General features: G+C 42.4%; 1 protein-coding gene and 1 long non-coding RNA gene across 2 annotated transcripts in view; one reads left to right on the forward strand and one right to left on the reverse strand.

Annotated features, from left to right (window-relative positions):
- On the reverse strand, positions 1–25,903 carry LOC117507368. Its single transcript, XR_004559696.1, has 4 exons — positions 25,769–25,903; positions 15,859–15,871; positions 13,426–13,428; positions 1–11 (listed from the first exon to the last, which is right to left on the reverse strand). It is a non-coding gene; the product is annotated as an uncharacterized LOC117507368 (long non-coding RNA).
- LOC117507366 (6-phosphofructo-2-kinase/fructose-2,6-bisphosphatase 4-like) overlaps positions 1–27,071 on the forward strand; it is a 29,550-nt gene that overhangs the window by 1,252 nt on the left and 1,227 nt on the right. Inside the window, 12 exon segments of the mRNA XM_034167213.1 lie at positions 6,249–6,365; positions 6,518–6,614; positions 7,715–7,781; positions 11,282–11,356; positions 11,451–11,507; positions 11,592–11,713; positions 15,951–16,158; positions 16,240–16,386; positions 16,491–16,595; positions 19,492–19,621; positions 21,643–21,705; positions 21,809–21,873. Coding sequence (XP_034023104.1) covers positions 6,249–6,365; positions 6,518–6,614; positions 7,715–7,781; positions 11,282–11,356; positions 11,451–11,507; positions 11,592–11,713; positions 15,951–16,158; positions 16,240–16,386; positions 16,491–16,595; positions 19,492–19,621; positions 21,643–21,705; positions 21,809–21,873 — 1,253 coding nt within the window.

The following is a 27,071-nucleotide window of genomic DNA, read 5'->3' on the forward strand; positions in this document are numbered from 1 at the left end:
TTAATTTTGACCTTTGTGTAATTATTCAATTGACCCCTACCTGACCACCGATTGAAAAGTCAAGTGGCCAATCATTTTTTTCAAAAGAGGAGTGTCTAAGGAGTATTTCTGACAAATGTGATGCTTTTATCACCATTTGCATGATTGTTTCACTTATCTGCTGCACTACAACAAAAGTTAAACGTTACATTAACGTTACGTTACATGACCAGTTTTCACCTTTTAAAATTTCTTATTTTAGATGATTCAAGTGCAGAATTTTTTGGCTGTTAGTCTTCAGGTTCTCCAGATGCTTATGTGCAAAGCAAGGGTGTAAATCATACATTTCATCTTAATCAGATATATCAGGGTTTTTTTGTATTTTTGGTCAGTAATACAGTAATACACTATTCATCCCATTGCATGGCTGACTCCACATCATCATCATATTTTGTACTATTTGCATTTTTCTCCCACCCGTTTTCATGAAAATGCTTCCATGCAGTGGCGGCTCCAGAGATTTTTTTTTTTCTGCATGTGCTATGGGGGAGCTTGGTATTTTTTTGAGGGTGTTCTTTGCTACACTTCTGTTCCCATGTGCGCACAAACATGGCTGTGTTCTCATCTGCGACAGCCACTGATGGGATCCAGAATGAACAAAATCACACACAAAACTAGGCTACTCTTCAGTACAAATATCTATAGACGGACACATGTAGCCTATAACCTCAGGGAAAAAATGCCAAGCAGAGGAGAAAATCTTTTGTTTTACCGTTGTCTTCATAGCAACACAAATTCAAATTCAAATGTATTAATTTATATAGCACCAATTCATGATAAAATCGTCTCAAGGCGCTTCACACAAAAAACAATTAAAAATTTAAAACAACAAAAAAAAAACGACCATAAAAGAAAGACAACCATAAAAGAATACAAGAATAAAAACGCTTCATAATACTAATGATAAAACAGAGAAAACAAATGAGTCTTTAAACGTGACTTAAAAATCTCAACAGTATCCGACTGCCGAATGTGTGCTGGGAGATCGTTCTACAGAGCTGGGGCACGGCAGGAGAAAGCTCTGTGACTGGCAGACTTTTTATTCACCCTGGGAACACACAGAAGTCCTGCACCCTGAGAACGCAGGGCCCGAACACAATGCATCTGTTGTTGTGGTTGAGAGCAAAAGCATCAATGATTTGGTTCTTGTCCAGGACCCGTGTTCTCTGAGGGTTAATAGCCAAGTCAGGTCACTGGTTCGACCATCCCCACTGCTGTTCCTCGGGTAGTTCTTTAGGCATTGCAGACTTCACTTCTTTCCAATTCCACTTCAGGATATTTGGGCAGTAATAACGCTCCATTCCAGCAACTTGAAATCGACTACACTCACTACAGTACAACGACATGACGTTCATACATGTGAAAAATTAGGTCAAATCGTGGTGAAATATTTGATTGCCAGGTTAGTTTGATTGTGAAAAGCAGCTTTTTTTTTCATTTGAGGACTTAGTAAAAGGCTTGCTGCCACGTAAAGATCTTGAGACTGTCATCCATGCTTTTATTAACACATTACTGGATTGCTGTAACTCGCTGTATTTTGGCCTGAACCAGTCACTCCTGCACCACCTGCAGCTGCCCATCTCCTCACTGGCAAACACAAACGTGACCATATAACCCCTGTCTTAGCTTCATTGCACTGCCTCCCGGTTGCTCTTAGAATACAAGGTTTGTTAGAAAAGTATCTGACCTTTTTATTTTTTGCAAAAACCTGATGGATTTGAATTACGTGTGCTTGCATGAGCCAACCTTGAACTTTCGTGCGCATGCGTGAATTTTTTCATGCCTGTCGATTGCGTCATTTGCTGGTAAGCAGCCTTTGTGTGAGGATGGGTGTAGTCTCGTCATTTTTTTCTTTGCAAGGAAATGGTGGAACGACTGGAGCAGCGCGACTGCATCAAATTTTGCCAGAAACTGGGCGACAGCCAGGTGGAAACCATTCGGATGATTCAGAATGCTTTCGGTGACGATCCTATGGGCATCACAGAGATTAAGGAGCAGTACAACCGGTTTAAAGATGACCGCACAACGGTGGAGAGCGAGTCACACTCCGGTCGGCCATCAACATGCTGAAATGACCGGATCATTTCCAAAGTGAACGCTGTGGTGATGCGGGACCGTTGTGTGATTATCCGAGAAATTGTGGAAGAGGTGGACATCAGCACTTTTTCGGCACATTCCACTGTGACAGAAGATTTGGCCATGAAAAGAATTGCAGCGAAATTCGTGCCGAAGCTGCTGACGGCGGCGCAAAAGTACCTTCGTGTTGAAGTCTCAGGACATGCTGGACTCCGAAAAATGATGCCCACCTCTTCCACCGTTCTGGTCATTTCAGCATGTTGATGGCCGACCGGAGCTTTGCTCGCTCTCCACCGTTGTGCAGACGTCTTTAAACTGGTTGTACCGCTCCTTAATCTATGTGATGCCCATAGCATCGTCACCGATAGCCGTCTGAATCTTCCGAATGGTTTCCACCTGGCTGTTGCCCAGTTTCTGGCAAAATTTGATGCAGTAGTGCTGCTCCAGTCGTTCCGTCATTTTCCTTGCAATGAAAATCCACTGAGAGCACCACACATGTCCTCACACAAATGCTGCTTACCAGCAACTGATGCAATTGACAGGCGTGAAAAAATTCACGCATGTGCACGAAGGTTCAAGGTTGGCTCATGCAAGCACACGTGATTCAAATCCATCAGGTTTTTGCAAAAAATAAAAAGGTTGGATACTTTTCTAACAGACCTCGTAGGTTTTATAGTAGAGAAGCTTGAATCTTCGACTGGACTGGGTTGCTTGACGCGAGGACATTTCGCTTCAAATCTCAGAAGCTTCCTCAGCTAAAATTCTTGCTCTGGTAGTCTGACTTCTGTCTTGACTCTTGTAGAGAAGAATAATCAAGAAGTCACAAAAGCTGGAGTTTTAAACCTAACCAGACCCCTCCTACCGAGAGGCAGACTGCTATAGGCTAGTGACTAAACAATAGCTCTAATTAGCACCTATTGTGTACTAGTTAGCACCCTCCTAATGACAGGGCAGCTGTCCCTCCTAATGATGGGACGGAAGCCTCTCCTGATGGCTCCCTTGATGACTCTGCTGATGACGTGAATGACTCTTTACCATGAACAAAAGACTGAAACTGCTTTGATCTGAGTACCCCATTGTAAACAGGGGATAAGGCATGTCTCAGACCCCCTCCCCGGTTAAGGCTGGGTTTCAGACGTTTCACAAAGAATGCCTCCTTGACCCCTTTGTGGTGGTGGCCCCCTAGGCTCTGGACGAACCTGCCCTGGCACATCCGCTCTGTGGAATCGATCAAGGTTTTTAAATCTTCCCTAAAGACACACCTTTTCTTTCTGGTTTGAGTTGAGTCAAAGGGCAAATATAATTACACTGATTTTGTGTAAAACAATCAGTTCTGTTTATGAATGTTTATTTTCTTTTATGAGTGAAATATTTATCTGAAAATGCCAGATTTACATCTTCCTGTGGAGAACTATTCTGAAATGATGATGTCATAGCCCTGCCTCTGTTACCTCAGTGGCTCATAATGAAGGACATCATGTTGTTAGTGTAAAGCCTCGGTCCCACCAAATAATAAGCCATGAATAATGAGCCACGCATGGGTGTGTAGTGATTATTTGAAGAATGACCCACGTTTTCATCTATCACGTATCCACTACTAAGGCGCCTCTGTGTGCCTCTCTGTACCCCACATGTGCCACGTAGCAGCCTCTAGTGAGCCACGACTAGGGATGGGTATTGATAAGATTTTATCGATATCGATACAATTATCAGTTCCGCTTATTGATCCGATTCCTTATTGATTCCGTTATCGATACCTCCTATGAATTTTCTGTGTACTAAAAGTAGGCTTTACAGGTTTTCTATGTCAACAACATTTTATTGAGTCTTAAAGTAAATAAATATGAAATTGGTCACTGGATCCTTGATCTCTGGACATCATTAAACTCCTTTCAGACATTAATGGCATGAGGCTGGAAATGAGGCTCTTGTAAATCATGCAAATCCACTTTTTTTGTGTGTGTGTGTGGGGGGGCTGTCAAGTATTGGTAAACATAATGAGTTGCACAAGGAATTCTGGGAAGGACATGGTGACAGCGTAGAGAGGCACTGGCTGATCTCTCTCTGGCTGCTAATCCAACATGGCGGAATACGCTCAGAAACCGCTGCATTTCTGGGTAAATCTAACATGTTTCTCATATGTTATGTAAAAGCTAGCAAGAAATAAACACTTCTAAAACTGAAAAAAGCTGTTTTTGTAACCTGACAACACATCTGGAGTGATTTACAGGGCCTCTAGCAGATGTCGGCGTGCACACCATCACACGTGGTCAAAGGTAACTTCCGGTCTTTTCAAAAGCTCATCTATGCGCACACGCATGCCCTCCTGCAGATGCCATTAAAAGTTAAATAAAATACGTATGCTGTAACATCACTCTAATTATACAGAGGTGAATATGTTAATGATACACGGATAACACAATAAAGCATAAACACATTTCCAGTGTCCCTGTGAATTTATCATGTGACAAAATAGACAGGCCTGACTGACAAACTCATCTTCAACCACTTTCCCAGGTTCGGGTTGCGGGAGCAACAGCTCCAGCAGGGGACCCCAGACTTCCCTTTCCCGGGCCACATTGATCACCTCTGTCTAGGGGATCCCAAGGCGTTCCTGGGCCAGTGTGGAGATATAATCTCTCCACCTAGTCCTGGGTCTTCCTCGGGGTCTCCTCCCAGATGGACTTGCCTGGAACACCTCCCTAGGGAGGCGCCCAGGAGACATCCTTATCAGATGCTTGAACCACATCAGCTGGCTCCTTTCAACGCAAAAGAGCAGCGACTCTGTTCCAAGCTCCCCATGGATGACCGAACTTCTCACCCTATCTCTAATGGAGACATCAGCCACCCTCCTGAGGAAGCTCATTTTGGCCGCTTGTACCCGCGATGTAGTTCTTTCAGTCATGACCCAACCGTCATGACCATAGGTGAGAGTAGGAACAAAGATTGAATTGAATAGAATGTTCCATCTTTCAGCTCATGCTAATATTATTACACTTGCACTCGTAAACATTCATTATTTGTATCTTATGAGCTTTGGCACTGTACCACTGCCACAGGGCAAATGTTTACAAAGGAGGTGCCCATGGACAGTTTAACTTGGCTATCACATTGGTTCCCACAACGGCAACATCGGCTGTTGCATTGTTACAATCCATTGGCAATTTTGCCTTAATTTCCTTTACAAACTATATCGCCTGTTGGTGACTTGATGATGCTCCACCAGGCCAAAACATTTTTTGTTTGTTTGTTTTTTTTTTTTTTAGTAATGCCAAGTATTAATTACAGTGTTTTCCAGAGTATAAGTCACACCCTTTCCTGTGATATGACCTCTTTATTTGGGGTTTTGTGTGCATTGTTGTAGTGTATTTTTTATTTCTGGCATTTATTCTTTTGTCATTGAAGTTGAATTTGTTTAGTGCTTTGATTCTTTGGAAATTTCTATATAAATAGTCATTATAATTACTATTAATAACAAACTTGTGAATTTATGGTATATAAGTCGCGTCACAGTTTAAGTCGCAGGGGCCTCCCAAACTAGTAAAACTTATACTCCGGAAAATACGGTAATTTGTATGTCAGTCAGTTTGGTGCAGTGGAGGCACATGCCTTCATTTGAAGCTCAGCTAACATGTTAAACTTGCAATAGCAGGGAGATCCATAATGCCCAGGTGTGCGTACATGGGGACAAAGTATACAACAGAAAAATATGACACAAGTGGCATGCAGGAAAGGCATCGCGCTCCCTGACCCAGTCATCGGAGTGTGGAAAGGAGCTGTTGGCTCTCCAGACGTCTGGTCTTGAGTTAAGTTGCGGTTGTGTTGCATAACTTTGCTGACGTGACCTGGTAGTCCTGTGACCTTTGCTCCGCACGTTGGTGTGGTGTGTGACTTTATCAGATAATGCTTGATTTGAACACACTCTGATAAGAACATTCTTAATAAAGACATCAAATATTTATAAATGATTGTAAGATACGTGATAATGCAGCGTCTGGATTTTAAAGTGGGCATTGCTGTAGTTGTAATGACTGAAGGACTAATTATGGTTGTTACCATATTACGCTAAAACCCATTTTGCATTTCTGTGATCAGCACATGATTGAACTTTTCTTTCCTCTCTTTCCTTGCAGTCTGCATGACCAACTGTCCTACCCTGATTGTAACAGTGGGCCTTCCTGCCAGGGGAAAGACTTACATTTCCAAGAAGCTGACCCGCTATCTCAACTGGATCGGTGTGCCCACCAAAGGTGCGAGTTCCACGATGTGAAATGTCAGACAGAAAGCATAGCTGTAGAAAAACAAAAACTCACTGCTACATCATAAAGATGTTTAACTCGTGACGAGTTTGCTTGTTTGCATTAGAGAGCAGTAATGACATTGTCCTCTATTTTTCCTTTAGAGTTCAATGTTGGCCAGTACAGGAGAGAGTGTGTGAAGACATACAAATCCTTTGAGTTCTTCAGCCCAGATAACGAGGAGGGGTTAAAGATAAGACGGTAAGAGCTGGTGTGTCTATTTTAAAAAAACAACTTGAGCAGGCAACTTTAGCCAGATTTATTTTGTGGCGCTGCATTGTGAAATCTTGGGAAAGATTGAGGAGCGTTACAACTGGGCTTTGTTTTCTTTTTCTTTTCTTTTCTTTTTTTTTTTTTTTTTTTTATCACGGCACAGCCAGTGAGCTAAATGTTACTATGTGCACTGAGTCAGTTGTGCAACATTTCCATTGTGAGCCAGATTACTTCAGTTGTACTGGGCTGATTGTCACCAAACGGTACATGAATTGCATGTAGTGACCCTAAATGACATTGATTTTGATGGGGGGTGTCGGTCACGGTCACTGGAGCGTACTTTGTAAGAATGTTGTTCACACAATAAATTGTTTTTAACTCCCCAAATATCACAAACTTGGTATGTGTGTTAAATATATTGACTTCAACAAGCGTATTGTCTTTGGGGTCAAAATGTCAAAGGTCACTGGCACATAGGTCACTGGCACATACTTTGTAAAAAACTTGCGAGTGCATTAACTTCTTTCCTAATTACCTGATTGTCACCAAACCTGGTATGTGTTCATCATGGTGACCGGAAGAAACATATTTATTTATTTATTTATTTGGTCAAAGAGCAAAATCACTGAACTGTACTTTGTGAAAGCCTTCTGCAAAAAAGCCTCACTTATCAATAGTAAGCTTGCCAACTTTTGCCCAGGGTGCTGTGGATTACTGAAATGTATTTCTTTATTTTTAAAGTCATGCAGATCATAGTGAGCAGAACCAACAGCAGTCATATGTTTATAGGGAGGGGCTGTTCAGGTAGCTCACTTTGCTCCACGCCGCAGGATGAGTTGCAGGGGAACCGTTGTTGACATGGGTGGGTGTAAATTTATTGGAAACTGGCTAGATGAGCCAAACTTTGCTTTGCCATATGGGCTAGTACAAGAAAAGCAAAGCAGTAGTAAAATTCCATCAGCACACCCCTTAGATTATTAGATTGTCCACTACTCACCACCGTCAGGGATGCCAGCTTCAGCATCAGTAACTATAGCAACAGACATATGCAGCTTTTAGCTCTAAAAGTATTGTTTCTGTCTTCACAGGCAGTGTGCATCAGCAGCACTGAACGATGTGCGACAGTACCTCACAGAAGATGGGGGCCAAGTTGCGGTAGGGCTAATATTTAATGACTACACTGTATCATGTTTCTTCAACCCGTCAAATAGAAGTTTTAATGTTCAAACTTGGGTGCTCCAAATATCATTGTGTCATGTTGTACATCTGCTCAACCTCTCAAGAAAATACTATGTCAGGGCGCACAAAGCAGACTCCAGTCAATGAAAAAAACATCATCGACGGCACTCAGTCTGTGCTTTGCTCCCCCAAAACCCATGAGTAATTGTTTTTGAAGATGTCACAAACTCAGGTTATTTATTTTTTGATGATATTACAAATGGTTGTGTTTTTAAGTCATATAGATTATCCTCATCTTGTCACGAAGTAAAAAAAAAAAAAAAAGCTTTTGTCCAGAGTTGTTTCAAAAAGTAATTATTTGTATTATTTTTAAATTTGTCTTTATAAATACAAAGGCTCACCCTTCTACCAAATTTAATTGAAAAGTGTAACATTCTTAATAGACTTAACTTGGGACTACTAATGAAAATAATTAGTCAACTTATCGATAGTATTAGTAGTGCATTAGTTGTCCAATAATCTTGACAATAAATAAGGCCAAATATATGCAATGAAACTCTAAATTGATTATCACCCTCTGGGATCCAGGGTATAATTGGCCATTTTTGACTATTTTTGGTTTTACCTTTTATAATTGACCTTAAAAACTGTTCACTTTGCCTTGTGTGGTGTAATTTTTTTCAGCACAACCTTACCTGTGTGACTTCACAGACCCTGCAGCAGGTCTGCAATCAACTGCTTCTGTAACGGCTCCGCTTTAAAGCTTGAACCAACAAAGCAGTGCTTCGACCCGTTGTTTCGTTGGTTCTCTGCTTCGATGCTTTTCAGAAGCGGCAAGTCCGCTTCTTAACCCCAAACCCATTTAAAGATGTCAATCATTAGTCACTTTTATGAACTGGGACTCTTGTCTTGTTGTGGGCAAGAAATGAGAATCGTCCTCCGTTCCTTTAACATGGCTCCAAATGCAGCACCGCTCTTTGCCGAATCAAGTTAGAGTCCGGCCGGAATTAATAACTTCAAAGCGAATTGCTGTTTTAAATCAAATGACACCTCTTTCCAAACATTGTAACACAGACAATAAACTACAATCAACTAAAATGTTTTTTTCCTCCTAAAATGAGATGTCCTGCATTCTTTGTGAATTACATTGATGCTGACGTGCAGCACAGCCGGCTGAGCTCAGCTCAGAGGCTATGGAGTGACATTCATGCCATTAATGTCTGAAAGGAAATGCTTTTGACAAAAACTACAGATTTTGTTTATTTCTATTTATGTCCGGAGATCAAGGATCCATTGACCAATTTCATATTTATTTATTTTAAGACTCAATAAAATGTTGTTGACATAGAAAACCTGTAAAGCCTACTTTTAGTACACAGAAAATTCACAAGAGGTATCGATAAGGAATCGGATCGATAAGCGGAATTGATAATGGCATCAATATTGATAAAATCTTATCAGTACTTATCCCTACACTTGCATCACTGTTACAAAAGTGACTCAGACTGGGGAAATGATTCATCTTTCAGCAGGACAGTGACCTGAAGCACACAACCAAGATATCAAGGTGCGTCAAGCACCGTTATATTTAAGAAGAATTGAGGCTGTAATTGCTGCCAAAGGCGCATCAACAAAGTATTGAGCAAAGCGTCTGAATACTTATGTTCATGTGTTTTTTTTGTGTGTGTGTTTTTTTTTTTACTTTTAATAAATTTGCAAAAATGTCAAAAACACTTTATTCTTGTTGTCATTATGGGGTGTTGTTGTAGAATTTTGAGGGGAAAAAATAATTTACTCCATTTTGGAATAAGGCTGTAAAATAGCAAAACGTAGAAAAAAGTGAATTAAGTGCTGTGAATACTTTCATGGTGAAATGTCAGTGATCAGAGGTCAGCAGTTGGATTAGAGGCCAGCAATCACAAATAAAGATGGGTGATAAGCATATAAAATAAACATTAAAGTTCAGCAAAGAATCAGGAATAAAGGTCAGTGAACAGAATTAAGAATGAATGATCAGAATAAAAAAAAAAAAAAACAAGTGATAAGGATCCCCGTGACTCTTAATTGGAGTAAGCGGTTGAAGATGAATGAGTGATCAGGATGACAGATTAGCAATGACAAACAAATATGAGGAATCACCATCAGTGGTCACCAAACAGGATCAGATATGAATCTGCAGGATCCACCTCCTCATATCTGTAGGTTGTGTCCATGTAGGGATAATGATGTGGATTAAACATTAAAGTTCAACAAAGAATCAGGAATAAAGGTCAGTGATCAGAATTGGGAATGAATGATCAGAATAAAAAAAAACCAAGTGATCAGGATCTAGACCTCAGACTGGGTGACGGTTCATCTTTCAGCAGGACAATGACTCTAAGCACACAGCCAAGATATCAAAGGAGTGGCTTCAGGACAACTTTGTGAATGTCTTTGAGTGACCCAGCCAGAGTACAGACCTGAATACGATCTGGGAGAGAACCTTCAGTACTTGCCAAAGACTTTCAGGTTGTTTTTCCATGGCCCACTTTTATCACTGGAAAGTCACTTGACTGTGGTCCGCCGTCTGAAACATCTTCCACACTGTTTCTTGTCTTGCAACAGGTTCTGGTGGTTCTGTAGGTTTCGGCATGTCTTCTCTCTCCTCTTTTTATCCATTCTTGGTTGAGCTGCAGTTGAGTGGCATAGTGTATGTTTTCTGTTCTGTATCTCACATAGAAGCAAGTGGGAGACAGCAAGCTGAACAGGTCAGCACCTCGGATAGCTCCTCGTAGTGACAATATTCGTTACAATTAAGGGTCATCGTGCATATTTTGAGTCCAAAATATGCTCTGCAATGATATTCACCCCACAACACATTGCCGATCCACCTTTTTTTTCTGTCACGGTCGAGTTAATGCAGTATGCACCCCATTACATGAAACTCAATTTACACTCCAAACCTCACCTACAATGATGAAGAATGGATTGTTCATGACAAAATTGCTCACGGACAAAAGAAAGCATTACAAATGGGCTTCTGTGTATGGTGGTGGGACTCACCATTAGAGATGGGGTGAGGAAGCTTGGCATATAGAAATGCTACTCAATCATATTCAGGGAAGCCAGTTAAGATGGTTCAGTAAGCTGATAAAGGCTTTCTCTGGAGGTTTTCCAACCACCGTCCACCTTGGCATAGATCTCAGGTCAAGCCAGAACACAAGACTGGAGAGATCCTTTATCCCATTTGGGAACATCTTGGCATCCCTTAGGAGAAAGTGAGGACTGAAATGCAGTGTTTGTAAAAAAAAAAAAAAAAAAAAAAAAAAATTAAGGCTTTGGATGGCTGGAGCTATGGAAGGAAGGTGGAAAGACAAGAGGGTGGGCCAAGAAACATCTGAGCTGGTGATTTTAAGTCTGCTGTGATTGGAGCATTGGTGTGGAAATGTTTGATGCCAAAAGATTGTTAATGCTTAATGTCATTGTGTGTTGTTCAGGTTTTTGATGCAACAAACACCACCAGAGAAAGGCGAGACACCATCATCCAGTTTGCAGAGCAGAACGGCCTTAGGGTAATTTGCTGGGTAACAATTCTGAGTGAGGATGCTTCATTAGACAAAGGTCACAGAAAGCCCGATTTGTTTCCCATTTTCTCTCTGAACTCAGGTATTCTTTGTGGAGTCGGTATGTGAAGATCCAGATGTTATACAGGGGAACATAGTGGTGAGTTTTGTAGGTGTGTCTGTTTACATCTGTAGAAAATTACCTAATTTCCCTGCTGATCTCAATCTGCTCTGGTTTGTACAGCAAGTGAAGCTGGATAGTCCCGACTACACAGACTGTAACACAGAGGAAGCAGTGGAAGACTTTATGAAGAGAATCAAGTGTTATGAAAACTCCTACGAGACTCTGGATGAAGTTCTGGATAGGTGAGATGGATGTGGTATGGAGAGTAATAAGGTGTTGCTGGGCAAAATGTGTCAAATTAGTATGTCGCTGGTGTATTTTAACAGCAGGGTGATTTATTTGCTTTCATCTGAATTGCTTTATGATGAAATAATAATATTTCATCATAAAGCACTGTCTTGTGACATTTAATTATACTCCACTCAGATTTATTGAAGGAACAGGTACAAATTTTAGGTTATGTTATATAATTACAAGTGAAACAAAATGGCTAGATATGACAAAAGTGATGCAGCGAAGACACGCACATCAAAAACACGTAAAAGGCATGTTGCATCACGAAAAGTTGTACCAAAAATATAAACAGAATGATCCGCACACTGCCCTAAATAAATAAATAAATAAATTATAATAGTATAATAATAATAAATAAATTTGGTCTGATGAAGGGCATTTTGCCCGAAACATTAGGTTTTGTTAAATAAAGCTTTTTTGTATGGGAGCGCTGTGGTTGTGCGGATCATTCTGTTTCTGTTTTAGATATGCCAAAAGAACATTTATTAGACCAACTTTAAACATTAATAAATGCCCCTTCTAGCATTTACGCACTCCTGGCATCGGATTTGGCATGCTCTCGATAATCCTGTCATAGGCATTCTGGGATATAGCATGCCATTTCTTAACAATCACCTGAGCTGTGCAGCTGTCTTTGGAGGCTGTTCAAAGGCACAAATTCACCTCCCAAGAAGGTGCCAACAACGTTCAGTCAGGTTCAGGTCTGGGGACCTGGCTGGCCACTCCATTACCTCAGTACCTTCCTCCTCAAGGAAGTCCATGGAGATGCGAGCAGTGTGAGGGCGAACATTATCCAAAATGAATATTAACACAGCTCACACAGCAGCAGCAAACGGTATCACGATTGGTTCTAGTATGTCATTACGATACTGTAGAGTGTTCAGGGTTCCACCTTTGAGGATATACAGGTCAGTTCTGGCATCAGTGCAGACACCAGCCCATACCATCAATGAGTCCCATTATAACCATCCACCTGAACGATGTTGCATGCAGCATAACATTCACCTGGCCATCTCCAGACCTTGGAATGTCCATCATTAGTCAAAATAGTACAGGCTAGTGTCAGACCACAGTACAGGGCCCACTGAGTGATACGCCAATTGAGGTGGTCTCTGGTGAACTGTCACTTCTCAGTACAATGGTGTTGGGTCAGAATAATGCTGCATGATGGTCTCCTTGCACTAAAATCAATCTCTTGTAGATTATTGCGGATGGTCTAGAGGGGCTAGTCTGACACCTGTGGTGTGCTAGAAGTCACTCTGGATGAATGGGTCATTGTTGTGAAAGTGTAGTGACACGGACCCACAACAGGGGGCGTAAATGAACGGACAATAGAAGGAGTTAAATTTGAACACTTTACTGTTGTGAATGCCACAACCACACACAGCAGATTATAGAATGAATACAAAGTCAATGGATAAAGGTGTGTGGGCAGGCTCGACGATAGGAGACGTCCGTCTAAAGAAGAACCGGAACCACACGATTTCCTCCGCCACCGAACCCGAAGGATACTGGAGCCGCCAGGTCCCGAGTCCCTCAGGTGGCCACCGTCTCCGCGTGTCGGATCTGGTACTGCTGGCGAAAAGCAAAGACAGTCAAGTGTGGGTGTGTGTACACCCAGTAACAACAACGGTGGGAGTTCAACCTCCACCTCTAACACATACTCGTGCAGCGTCTGTCTCAAACACTTATCTGGTGGGGGTGTAAAGCGAAGCTGTCGCCGGTCCCGCCAATCTCCAGAAAGTACACTCCGCAGGAAAACAGCTGCAAAAACGAGTTTACTACACACAGTACGGCACAGATTCAGGCTGAGAATGTTACCTCCATAGAAGAACGATATCTCCGCGACGTGGTGGAGGTGTCATCCTGCTTTTATTCGGGGTGAAGTGCAGATGATCGGTGACAGCTGTCATAGTTGATGAGTGACAGCTGTCACCTCGGCTGTTCCTGTGAGGTGGCAGCGCCCTCTCGTGCCTGAAGCCCGCACTTCAGGCAGGGCGCCCTCTGGTGGTGGGCCAGCAGTACCTCCTCTTCTGGCGGCCCACACAACAGTCATAGCAAAAAGATTCCACGGGTCTGACTGGGTGATGTACCGATCCCGTTGTGGCGTCGTAACGCTGTGCCTCCCTTGGCCTGGACTCCTGGAGTATCCACAAGTTTCCTGGTAAAGACTCCAGAGTTGTGAAACCACACTGTGTGCCAAATCTAGTTGTTCTGCAACCTGAAGTTGGGGCAGACTGTCCTCAATCATCTGGATGGCATGTCCCACCTCATTCTCCCCCAGATGATGCCTCAGTACTTCCACACATATCATAACACTACAAGCAAAAGTACACGCTGATGTCACTCACTTCTGCCATCCTTATATGGGGTGAAATGTGTGATAACTCAAAAATGAGCTGTACTATGATGTAGTGTTCACTCAGTCAGCTTCGAACTCACACCATAAATTACCAAGGTATACTGCCAAACACAAATAATCAGATGTTGGTGTGAAATTATATCTAATTTATTTTTTGTACAAAAACATAACTGCTCCTCCAATAAATGTGAATTGTGTAAATGATGTTGCATCCAAAACTTCTGTAAAGGAAATGTAGTAAATAATGAAAGATGAGTTAAATTTCATTTTTGGCTGCGGTATCTGAAAATCAGTTTGTTTGTTTTTTGTTTGTTTTTTTGTTTTTTGGCTTTGAATTTATCTCATGACAGATGTATAAAAATGGACAGAACTTTGATAAGTAAAAATTTGGGGTGAGTTGGGGAGGTATATAGGACTACACTCTACCTCATTCTCGTTTGGACTTTGAGTGCTAGTCAATAATCTGGTTGAAGTGAGAGTTTTAACTGTGGATGATAGTGTTGGGCAGTAGACCGTTGTCATGTGTGATCATGTGCTGCAATATGTATTGCGCAAGTCTTGCAATACTGTGAGAAATTAGGCCAACAAGAACCCAAATCTAGAGTAAAAGTTCATTTTTAAAGATATTTTTCATGTTACTACTATTAGTACTACTACTAATATATATAATTTTAATAACTAAAATGTTTAATCAGTGATACTCTGTGCCAGTTTTATGACAATTTTGTACTAAGTGGAATTGATGAGCCATATAAAAATATATAGTTTCATTAACTTTTCTGTATAACTAAATTGGGATGTGAAGCAATATCCTTTTTTTTTTTTAAAGCAATATCTAAAGCCTCATTTCACTGAGCAGTCTGTGTCAGTAGGGCACGCTGTTTGTACATTTCCACATCCAGATTTTGGTGCGGGAGCCCAAATAACTGACCCGTACCGTACAACGTTTTTGGCACCCTTTGACTGGGGTACAAAAAATAATGGAAAGGTAACAAAAGGGAGATGCTAACCAGCTGCTGTGTATTGATTGGCTCCGCAGCTAAAATAAAAACTGCAGTCCTCACACAATCATTCATACAGTTCAGACTGTTTCAAATATTAACACCATTCACACACGGAGTAAATATAAATTCTTAATTTTACCTGTTGCATTGTTTCAGTCAGATTCATCATCACAGCCTGACAAAAACCCATCCGATTAAAGCCTCCTTATTTTGGAAAACGACATCTGGAAATACTTTAAGTGCTTGTTGTGGCTGAAGAAATGCAATGTGAAATGCAACTTTTTCCAGTGCCTGCAATGGTTTTTAAAGAAAATCAGTTTTTATTTTTCATGGGTCAGTTGTTTTCCGGCCATAAAAATTCTAGTAAAAGGTGTTAATTATCCAATGATGTAATTTTTCTGCAGATTTAGCTGACGCCACACTGTAGCGCATAATCTCCATGTGAGACAACAACATGCTCAAGGACCGCTGAAGCAGTTACACAGACAGGTGTTTTCACGTCACCTCTGCGCATCGGGTGCATTTTAAGCCACACAACAGACTCAAAACAGACCCCCTTCCTGTGTACAGGGGGCATAATGCCACAAGGACTTTATAGATCATGATGAAACTTGTTGCTGTAGATTTTATTTGCTGAGACCTTGCAGAGGTTTGAGGTGAGCTCAGCAGTACAGAATATGGTAGGTTCTGTTATTTGCTTCAGGCTTGCGGAATGGTGTTTTCTTACTTATTGAATTATGCTGTGCTTCTGAGAATTGTGGTTTGTTTTGTAAACACACCGAGACAGAATGATATCTGATGATATCTTTTTCCTTTTAGGGATCTCTCCTACCTTAAGATCATGGATGTGGGTCAGCGCTACCTGGTAAACCGAGTGTTGGACCACATCCAGAGCCGGATCGTCTACTACCTCATGAATATCCACATCACACCACGCTCCATATACTTGTGCCGCCATGGCGAGAGCGAACTGAACGTTAAGGGTTGCATTGGAGGAGACTCTGGGCTTACGACCAGAGGAAAGGAGGTACAACCATTTCATCTTTGTTAATCTGAGGGGAGGTGGGGAGGGGGAAAAATGTGACAATCTTCTTTTTTCTCCATCTAGTTTGCCAAGTCACTGCGCCATTTTATCCAGACTCAGGGCATCCCTGACCTGAAGGTTTGGACCAGTCAGATGAAGAGAACCATCCAAACGGCCGAGGCCCTCAGTGTTCCATACGAACAGTGGAAAGTGCTGAATGAGATTGATGCAGTAAGTACTTCAGTCACTGCTCCTTGGAACCCCTGTTTGCCTGTGTCCCTGCACAGAGGAAAATGGCTTTAATTTGTGTGTTAATTTTGTAATCTCATTTGTAGGGTGTATGTGAGGAGTTGACATATGAGGAGATCCAGGAACACTATCCTTTGGAGTTTGCGCTGAGGGACCAGGACAAATACCGCTATCGATACCCCAAGGGAGAGGTCAGAACCCTGGTCACCCTCAAATATTTTTAATTGTATTGTCTTACGTTTTATCCAACATTCTGACGTGGTTCTGTTACTGCTGAAAAGCATCACAGTCACGCTCGCATGCACCATCTGTTGGAAATTTGGAGTTTCATAATGTTTCACAAACAATCACGTAGCTGCAATTAAAAGGAGTCTACATGGCTAGCGGCCTTATGCTCTGCTAATGAGCCTCTGCTTAGAAGAGCTGCATCTCAGACAGATTTGGCTGAGAGTGCTTTCAACAAAGACATAATTAATGTGTGTGTGAAACACTTGGGTTCAGGTTGTTTAATGTGGGTCAGAGTGCCCATTGCCTCTGTTCTCATTTTACGTCCATCCCATTACCTCTCCATTAATCTCAGAGGAACTTTGTTATGGTCACTGGTTAGACGGTGCTGATGTCAGACTTTGGCAAATCCTGTTCGAGCAGATGTTAAGATTGACAGACTATGGATTTTTCCACTTATTACGATCTGAATGTGTTGTGTTTGAGTGATCGTTCAGTAGGATGTATTGGTAAATAGTAAAAGGACTGCATTTATACTCAACAAAAATATAAATGCAACACTTTTGGTTTTGCTCCCATTTTGTATGAGATGAACTCATACAAAAGGTGTGCCATATCAAGATGCTGATTAGACACCATGATTAGTGCACAGGTGTGCCTTAGACTGTCCACAATAAAAGGCCACTCTGAAAGGTGCAGTTTTGTTTTATTGGGGGGGGGATAACAGTCAGTATCTGGTGTGACCACCATTTGCCTCATGCAGTGCAACACATCTCCTTCGCATAGAGTTGATCAGGTTGTCAATTGTGGCCTGTGGAATGTTGGTCCACTCCTCTTCAATGGCTGTGCGAAGTTGCGACGACGAACTGGAGTCAGGTCGAGACCCAGATGAGGACTACGAGCATGCAGATGAGCTTCCCTGAGACAGTTTCTGACAGTTTGTGCAGAAATTCTTTGGTTATCCAAACCGATTGTTTCAGCAGCTGTCCGAGTGGCTGGTCTCAGACGATCTTGGAGGTGAACATGCTGGATGTGGAGGTCCTGGGCTGGTGTGGTTACACGTGGTCTGCGGTTGTGAGGCTGGTTGGATGTACTGCCAAATTCTCTGAAATGCCTTTGGAGACGGCTTATGGTAGAGAAATGAACATTCAATACACGAGCAACAGCTCTGGTTGACATTCCTGCTGTCAGCATGCCAATTGCACGCTCCCTCAAATCTTGCGACATCTGTGGCATTGTGCTGTGTGATAAAACTGCACCTTTCAGAGTGGCCTTTTATTGTGGGCAGTCTAAGGCACACCTGTGCACTAATCATGGTGTCTAATCAGCATCTTGATATGGCACACCTGTGAGGTGGGATGGATTATCTCAGCAAAGGAGAAGTGCTCACTATCACAGATTTAGACTGGTTTGTGAACAATATTTGAGGGAAATGGTGATATTGTGTATGTGGAAAAAGTTTTAGATCTTTGAGTTCATCTCATACAAAATGGGAGCAAAACCAAAAGTGTTGCGTTTATATTTTTGTTGAGTGTATATACCACTTTTCCATCATCACCAGATGCTCAAAGTGCTTTACAATGATGTTTTGCATTCACCCATTCACACAGACAGACGTGAAGCTGCCACCTGTGGGATTATGACTGCGTGTCTCTCATTGTCATTCCACCACAGGGCTTCATGCCACCCCCGACTCGTGCATGTGGTGGGTGGGTGAATGATTTGTGAATTCTGCTTCATGATGATAAGAAGAGCCGACATCGAAGGATCAAAACGTGACGTCACTATGAACGCTTGGCTGCCATAAGCCAGTTATCCCTGTGGTAACTTTTCTGACACCTCCAGCTTAAAACTCAAAAAGTCAGAAGGATTGTGAGGCCACAGTTTCACAGTTTGTATTCATACTGAAGATCAAGATCGAGCGAGCTTTTGCCCTTCTGCTCCACGGGAGGTTTCTGTCCTCCCTGCTTTTCACAGGTGTACTGCCCCAGTCAAACTCCGCACATGCCGCTGTCCCCAGAGCGGGTCACACCCTGCGAGGCCCTTGATCAGAAGAAGGACCAATCTGGGGGGGACCAATCAGGCTATGACTGGCACTTAAAAGTTGAAAGAGTCACAGCATTTTCATTCATTCATGGCAGCGTTTACCACAGCCATCAGTTAACTTATCAGCATTCTGCTGTGATGAAAATAAATCCCATGATCCACCAAGACTAAAATAAACTAATGTTAAATTACTCTGGTTTGCCTCCGTGTGGAGCGGAGACATCACGCAACAGCATACGCAACAGTGGTAGAAACGCAAACCAAGCTAGCTAGCACTCTTCTGACCCGCATTACACCGTGCAGTACCGACCCGAATCACTCAGTGGAAACAGGGCTGTCAGCATACGTTGGATAAATCAAGGTGTCACAGGGCTGCGCAGTTTCAGCAGCCCCACCTTTGTCCATGCCTGTTTGTGGTAGTGATTTCTGTTTTAAGCTGAACCCAGCATGTGCACCACGTTTTATGAGTTTCATTAGTTTTTGTGGAACTAACAAACACATGAGTGAAAATGGTGTCCTTGGTGGAAAAACAGTCAAAGCAGCTAATGGTGGTGCCTGTCAGCTACATGAGAGTGTATCCCCCCGCCCTCCGCCACTCCCCTGCCAGATGGGACACCACTCTGACACAGGTTACCTCCCCAGCTGAGGCTGGTACCCATTTACAGCTGGGTGGACTGAGACAGTGTAGCTCCTTATCCATTCAGCTACCTGCTCCATTATTCTCACTTAGGCTGAAGCCTAAAACATTTTAGTTTTTGTATGTCTCACTTATCTCTTTGTGTGTGTGTGTGTGTGTGTGTGTTTTGTTTTTTGTAGTCATACGAAGATTTGGTGCAGCGGTTGGAGCCGGTCATCATGGAGCTGGAGAGGCAGGAGAACGTGTTGGTCATCTGTCACCAGGCTGTAATGCGCTGCCTGCTGGCCTATTTCTTGGACAAAACTGCTGGTCAGTCCCTGCATCTGAACCTCCTAAAGACTGCAGGGTTTGAGACAGGAGTCCTCACGAAGACCACAAACAAACCTTCAACTCCAACACATTTGCGTTAGTCTTTATGATTTGAACATGTATGCAAGTAAGCACCACTCTGCATTTAATCATTAGTGATTGATCTCTGCTCCCCTCCACAGCATGTCTTTTTCCTGGTTCTCTCCCTCAGCCCCAACCAGTCCCAGCAGAAGACTGCCCCTCCCTGAGCCTGGTTCTGCTGGAGATTTCTTCCTGTTAAAAGGGAGTTTTTCCTTCCCACTGTCGCCAAGTGCTTGCTCACAGGGGGTCGTTTTGACCGTTGGGGTTTTTACGTAATTATTGTATGGCCTTGCCTTACAATATAAAGCGCCTTGGGGCAACTGTTTGTTGTGATTTGATGCTATATAAATAAACTTGATTGATTGATAAGTAAGGATGACATTTACCGTATGATGGTGTTAAACACTGAGCTGTAGTCCATGAATAGCATTCACACATAGCTCTTGTTCTCCAGGTGGCTCAGCGCTGTGTGGAGAGTGAGGGCAATGATGTCCACCTTACACGGGTTTACCCTGTAAGCAAACTGGTGGGGATTGATTGAGGGAGGGTGGGAGGCAATCTCTGATGTGCTGGGAGACTGATCACTCCAGGCATTTCATAATTACAGATGTCAGGGCAATGGGTCTTTAATCATTCAGGCTGTCTGTAGCAGGTTTTTTGGGGATGGGATGATGGTTGAGGAGTTTGGTAAGGATCCCTGTCAGTTGGTCTGCACATGCTTTAATCACCGCCCCCGGGATGCCGTTAGGGCCAGCAGCTTTCTTGGAGTTCACTGCTCTTAGACAGAAAGGTGAGGTAGACACTGGAACCAGGGGGTGGCAGTGACTACAGGTCTGGGGTGGTGTTCTTGAACCAGGCAAAGAAGCCGTTTAGCTCCTCTGCCAGTGTGCTGCAAATGCTGGAAGATGTTGGAGGGGGGTGGCCTTTGTAGATGGTTAGGGTCTGGATGCCCCTCCACATCTGACGTGGGTTATTGTATGTCGGGTATCGCTCTGTTTTTTTTTTTGTAAGAGTCCTTAGCCTGTTTGATGCCCCTCCTATGGTCACCCCTGGTGCTGTATAAAGCTCTGTCTCCCATCCTGAGGACTGGGTTACAAGCTCTGATCAGGGTCTGGACTTCCTTTGTCATCCAGGGCTTCCTGTTTGGAAAGACCCGGATGCATCTGTCCTAGGCGATGTTATCTACGCAGACTCTGTGTGCGTGTCCAGATCTTGATCTTCAAAAATGCTCCACTCTGTGCTGGCAAAGCAGTCCTGCAGCTGGGTGAGCGCATTTTCAGGCCAGGCTTTGATGGTCTGGGTGGCTGGCTATTTTGCCTCCTGAAAGGGGTGTAGGCTGTTATATATTATATTATATGACTGAAGCGAGGCGCAAGTGACGCAAGCTCGCTCATGGCACAGAGAGTCCCAAACAGGAAGTGCCAAATTTTGAGTCCACAGTGAAACGGTAAATGTCAAATTTTCAACACTTCCTGGATTGACAGTATAGGAGATCACACGGGAATTCAGTGGCAAGTTGAGACTAAAACGGGAAATGCTAAATGTTGAGTTGACATTCAATCCCAAAACGCTAAATTGAGAGGCAGCGCGCACCTTGACAGCGTATGAGGTCAGTCAGTGACTATTCATTGTGTAAAATGCATGAAGAATTTTTGCCATGCTAATGCTGCCCAGAAGCATTTACTGAAAATAAAGTCTGAAGGACCTAATTGAGATGGTGAGGACTTTCCAGGCATGTGAGACAAAGAAAAATGCTTAAAGTGGCGGGGGTTTGACTTGTATCAGCTTATCATAAAATTCTTTTAAACACCAGTGCATTGAAGTAATCAAATAAACCATTTCTTTGAGCATGGAAGATTAGATGTGTATATTGGGTTTTGCATGTATGATAATGTTACCTGTTCACTCTTGTAGTTCACTTGTCACTGTTTTGTTTTCAGAGGAGCTGCCGTACCTGAACTGCCCACTGCACACTGTGCTGAAGCTAACACCGGTGGCCTATGGTAAGATTGGTCTCCAATTTGCACACAGTCCATGCCTTGGCTCCTTATTGAGGCATTGTCTTGATGTTTTCAAAGTATAATTAGTATCTTTGTGCGTGTCCAGGCTGTAAGGTGGAGTGCATCTACCTCAATGTGGAAGCAGTCGATACACACCGGAAAAAACCAGCGGTGCGTATAACAAGTAGAGATGGCAGGATCACACTTTTCTATGTCTGATACGACATCCATACTGGAACCTTTATTCTCTGCCAGTGGCTTTCCCGTCCAGTTTTCACTGTCTTAAAATAAGTAATCTCTTAATAAATATATGTGCCTGGAAGTACTTTACTAGCCTCACCATCTAATAAAACATCATCTCAAACTGGGAAACAAATACTCTACTCCCTTGAAGGAAAACATAGATAGGCCAGAAAATAACTTAGAGGTGCAGTAAAAGACTTAGATTGGATCACATTTTTTTCCTCTTCTTTTTCTTTTTCCCACAATATCCAGTCAGCATACCTGTAAAAATAATAACTCAAACACACTCAGTGCAGTGAACCCGCTTGAGGTAAGCAAGGTCTGACAAACAGGATGGTCCAATACAGCTCACCACCGGTGTCAAAGGGGGTTGTTTCTATGGTGGCCGGCTTTTATTGCCATTATGCATACATGCATCGAAATTTGTTCTTTGCATTTAACCCATCCTAATTAGTTAGACAGAATCCAACCACTAGGAGCAGTGGGCAGCCGCAGTCCAGCTCACAGGACCAACTGCAGATGTAGATGCTGCCTTGGTCAGGAGCAGTGAAAGGAGCAGACCCTAATTAAGCATGTTTTTGGTAGTAGCAGGAAACTGGAGTACCCGGAGGAAACCCACACAGACACGGGGAGAACATGCAAACTCCACACAGAAAGGACCAGGCAGGAAGTGATTCCAGGACCTTCTTGCTGTGAGGCAACATTGCTAACCACTAAACCATCGTGCAACACCAGCACAAGCTGAAAATCCTTACAAATGAGGGGGGAACACCTACATCAAACAAACAGTAGGTAGGCCCATCAAAAAATGTTAGCAATCACATGCATCAAAACAAATGTAACCTGTAAGACAAATTATAATGCCCAAGTGGCCTCTGTGTGTTTGTGTGTGTGTGTGTGTGTGTGTGTGTGTGTGGCTTCGATCATAGAGAAACTGAGGAGAGCTGACATTTACTGTTTGGTATGCTTATGTATTTTGGGTCAAGGATGAACGCTGCGAAAATGGAAAGTTGATAGGACTAATATTTTTGGAGATATTAGTTAACAACAGTGAACAATGGACATTGTGCTGCAGTGCACCATGGAAGTTCAGAGTTTTGGAGTTTTAAATGTTTTTGTAGTTCCTGTTAGTTTAAGAGTGTTGTTAGTGTTATTGATTTATTGTGTTTTTGCAGTTCAATTGGTTTAGTCAGTTTAGTTAAGTGTCATGTTGCCGTTATCATGAGTAAGAAGGATAATGCGTATGATGTCTTCTGCCACCGTCTCTGTTTGGGGGTGTGTAAAAATAAAAGCATCCGTGCAAAATTTTGACCACTGATTTTGCTCTTAAACTGATTAATAACTGACTGATATAATTTGTGTGGTGGCAAAAATCACCTGATCAGTCAGTCTCCGGTGGAATGAGAGGACAACCACCAAATGTGGGTGTACAGCACTAACAAAGATGAACAGATAATGCATGTGAAATATGAATAAAAACCAAATACAATGATTTGCAAATTGTGTTCAACCTATTTTCAATTGAATACACCACAATTCTTTCCCATTCTTACTTGATGTATGACTTCAGTTGTTCAACAGTCCGGGGTCTCCGTTGTCATATTTTGTGCTTCATAATGCACCACACATTTTCAATGGGCGACAGGTCTGGACTGCAAGCAGGCCAGTCTAGTACCTGCACTCTTTTACTACGAAGCCACACTGTTGTAACACGTGCAGAATGTGGCTTGGCATTGTCTTGCTGAAATAATCAGGGGCGTCCCTGAAAAAGACGTTGCTTGGATGGCAACATGTGTTGCTCCAAAACCTGGATGTACCTTTCAGCATTGATGGTGCCATCACAGATGTGTATGTTGCCCATGCCATGGGCACTAACACACCTCCATACCATCACAGATGCTGGCTTTTGAACTTTGCACTGGTAACAGTCTGGATGGTCTTTTTCCTCTTTGGTCCAGAGAACACGATGTCCATGATTTCCAAAAACAATTTGAAATGTGGACTCATCAGACCACAGCACACTTTTCCACTTTGTGTCTGTCCATTTCAAATGAGCACGGGCCCAGAGAAGGCGGCAGCATTTCTGGATGTTGTTGATGTATGGCTTTCACTTTACATGGTAGAGTTTTAACTTGCATTTGTAGATGTAGCGACGAACTATGTTAACTGACAATGGTTTTAGGAAGTGTTCCTGAGCCCATGTGGTAAGATCCTTTACACAATGATATCCAGTGTTAATGCAGTGCCGCCTGAGGGATCAACGGTCATGGGCATTCAATGTTGGTTTTCGGCCTTGCCGCTTACGTGTATAAAGTTCTCCAGATTCTCTGAATCTTCTGATTATATTATGGACTGTAGATGATGGAATCCCTAAATGCCTTGCAATTGAACATTGAGAAGCATTATTCTTAAACTGTTGGACTATTTTTTTCACACAGTTGTTCACAAAGCGGTGATAATTGCCCCATCTTTGCTTGTGAATGGCTGAGCCTTTTGGGGATGCTCCTTTTATACCCAATCATGACACTCATGATTAGTGTCCTCAGTTTCCAAACGCTTATTGAGTGTTGTTAGAAGGAAAGGTGATGTAGCACAGTGGTAAACATACCACTGTCCCAGCTTTTTTGAAACGTGTTGCAGGTATCCATTTCAAAATGAGCAAATATTTGCACAAAAACAATAAAGTTTATCAGTTTGAACATTAAATATCCTGTCATTGTGGTTATATAGGTTGAAGAGGATTTGCAAATCGTATTCTGTTATTTACATTTTACACAATGTCCCAACTTAATTGGAATTGGGGTTGTACAAACAAATGTGCCACCACCAGGGAAGCTTTGTCTGATGTCCACTCTACTTTCTGAGCATGCACAAAACTTTCCGAAGGACTCATCGGACATCAGCTGCCAAGGAACGAATGAATTAATCGGGTTTGTACAGGGCAATAACTGACAGGAATGGATATCAAAATTCATGTTTGTTACTCATACGTTACCTCAGTCTGTCACAGTGTGACTCACATTTTGTTTGTCCCTCACACCCCATAAATAAACACACGCGGGCTCTGTTCCAGTGTCACTGTGTATTTTACACTTGAGGCGTCTGTCACAGGAAAAATGCTTCCTTATTCAGGAGGTTCATTCTTAATATTCAACACTGAATGTTACAAAGCGCTGAATGACTCATGCTGCAGTTGGTTTCATTTCTTCTCAGTTTAGACGCTGACGACAGACATGGGAATTAAAACTTTGGTGCTGAACATGAGTCTGGCCGAGTCAGCGGCTCATGTGTGCACAGCAGCTTTAATGTGTTTTGATTCCTCTTTGTGTTTCTTTGTCGAACAGAACGTAGAGGTGTCACGACTGTCAGAGGAGGCTTTGCTAACAGTTCCAGGTCACCAGTGAGGCTGTGCTCCCCCCCTGCCCCCCTCCTTCACTATGCACACCGTGCCCTCCAACTCAGAAAATTCTCATGTGCTCACCCGTCTTTGATTTCCATTCCACTGATCTTCTGGTTTTTTCCCATCACAGTGGTGGCAATTGACTGGAATCCAGTTAGTAATTTTAGTGTTTGTTTGTTTTTAAACCTCCTTTGACACAGATGGTGCCTCACGTGCACATTCTCCCTTTTTTGGAGAATGAATAAAAAGCTGAGGAAGGCTTGTGGACCGACGCTGCACTCCGCACTGTAAAACAAAGAAACTCCTGCACCTTCTCTGTGTACACAGTAATGAAGTGTAGCTTGCTTATTATGTCAGTTTGAACTGATTTAACCATGTTTAATTTTGTCTGACCTTCGTATTTTTGTTGATGCATCAGGAAACTAAATGTCTGAAATGTCTTTGTAGAATCGCACAATACAGATCAGAGTGCATTGCAAATGATTTGCACATAAATTTAATTGCACTGTCCTTTATTAAATGCTCTTCAAGAATTTGTGAAATTGTTTAGCACATTAACGAAGACAATGGAAGTAGAAAAGCTCATTGTTTCTGCTGAGTAATGTGAAGATTCTTCCATTCATCACTCATCCAGATGTTTGTTTTTTTTAAATAAACGCAGCCAGTGCTGCTGCACTTCTTACATTCATCATTCACTTTGTTGCGTTTTATTTTCAAGAGCTTTCCCGTGTTTCTTTTCTATGAAACAGGTATGTAATGAAGCAGCTGCTCCGCTGAGCTGGATTTTTTTCATTTGGTGTCATTTCCTTCCTGTCTGCAATCTCCAGATAAAATGCTGAGTGCAGTGCTTTAAACGGAAGGCGTAAGACTCCTCAGTTCATTCATATGCACGAGTTCCGCTGGCTGCATAACAGAACACTGAGCAGAAAGCTGAGACACACGTTTCTTTGTGCACAGTGTAAAATGTAGCCAGTTAATAATAACGCTTTTGTTGGGAAGAAAAAGACTTGTACAAAAAAGTTTCCAGTGCCTCCTGATACTATGTACTTTACAATGGTAAACAGAATGATGCATCGTAAAATTCAGTTTGCAGAGGGTAAATTATTTGTGTCTGCACTGGAAAGGCACAGCTAGTAAACCCCACACAGTATAGTGATGCAGCATCAGAAAAAAAAAAAAAAAACTGGTGGAAAAATAATAAATCCTGGACACAAACGATCAGGTCCATAAGTAATTAGACAGTAACCCAGATATAATTTTGCCTCTGCACCACCACAGTGGAGTTAAAATGGAACTGTGTGCTTGCTGTGTTGACTTAATTCAAGGAGCTGAACAAAAATATCCCATTAAACATACCTGAATTACAGCCATACATACCCTTCATATAAGCAGACCTCAGATCTAGGCTCAAGTTACATCTGTTTTCTGACTAGTAGCTGAAGTTTCATATTTACTTTTTTAAGATGATGCCTCTTTCTGTCATGACGTTATGGAAATAGTGATGCAACAGACAAAACATTGCAATTGCCACAGTTAGCCAGTCACAGCCAGAGAAACCTGTAACTCCACGAGAGTCATGTGGCTGTCGTCTTGGCTTCCCTCATTGTCATGGTCTCGGAGACCTGCCTGCTCTGGACATGCACGAACATACCGACTTGGAAATGTTCAAGTATCCATCCCCTGACTTGTCTAAAGTAAACTGGCTGTAATAAATCCTTAGTTTATC

Source organism: Thalassophryne amazonica, chromosome 3, assembly GCF_902500255.1.
Source record: "Thalassophryne amazonica chromosome 3, fThaAma1.1, whole genome shotgun sequence".
NCBI classification, from domain to species: domain Eukaryota; kingdom Metazoa; phylum Chordata; class Actinopteri; order Batrachoidiformes; family Batrachoididae; genus Thalassophryne; species Thalassophryne amazonica.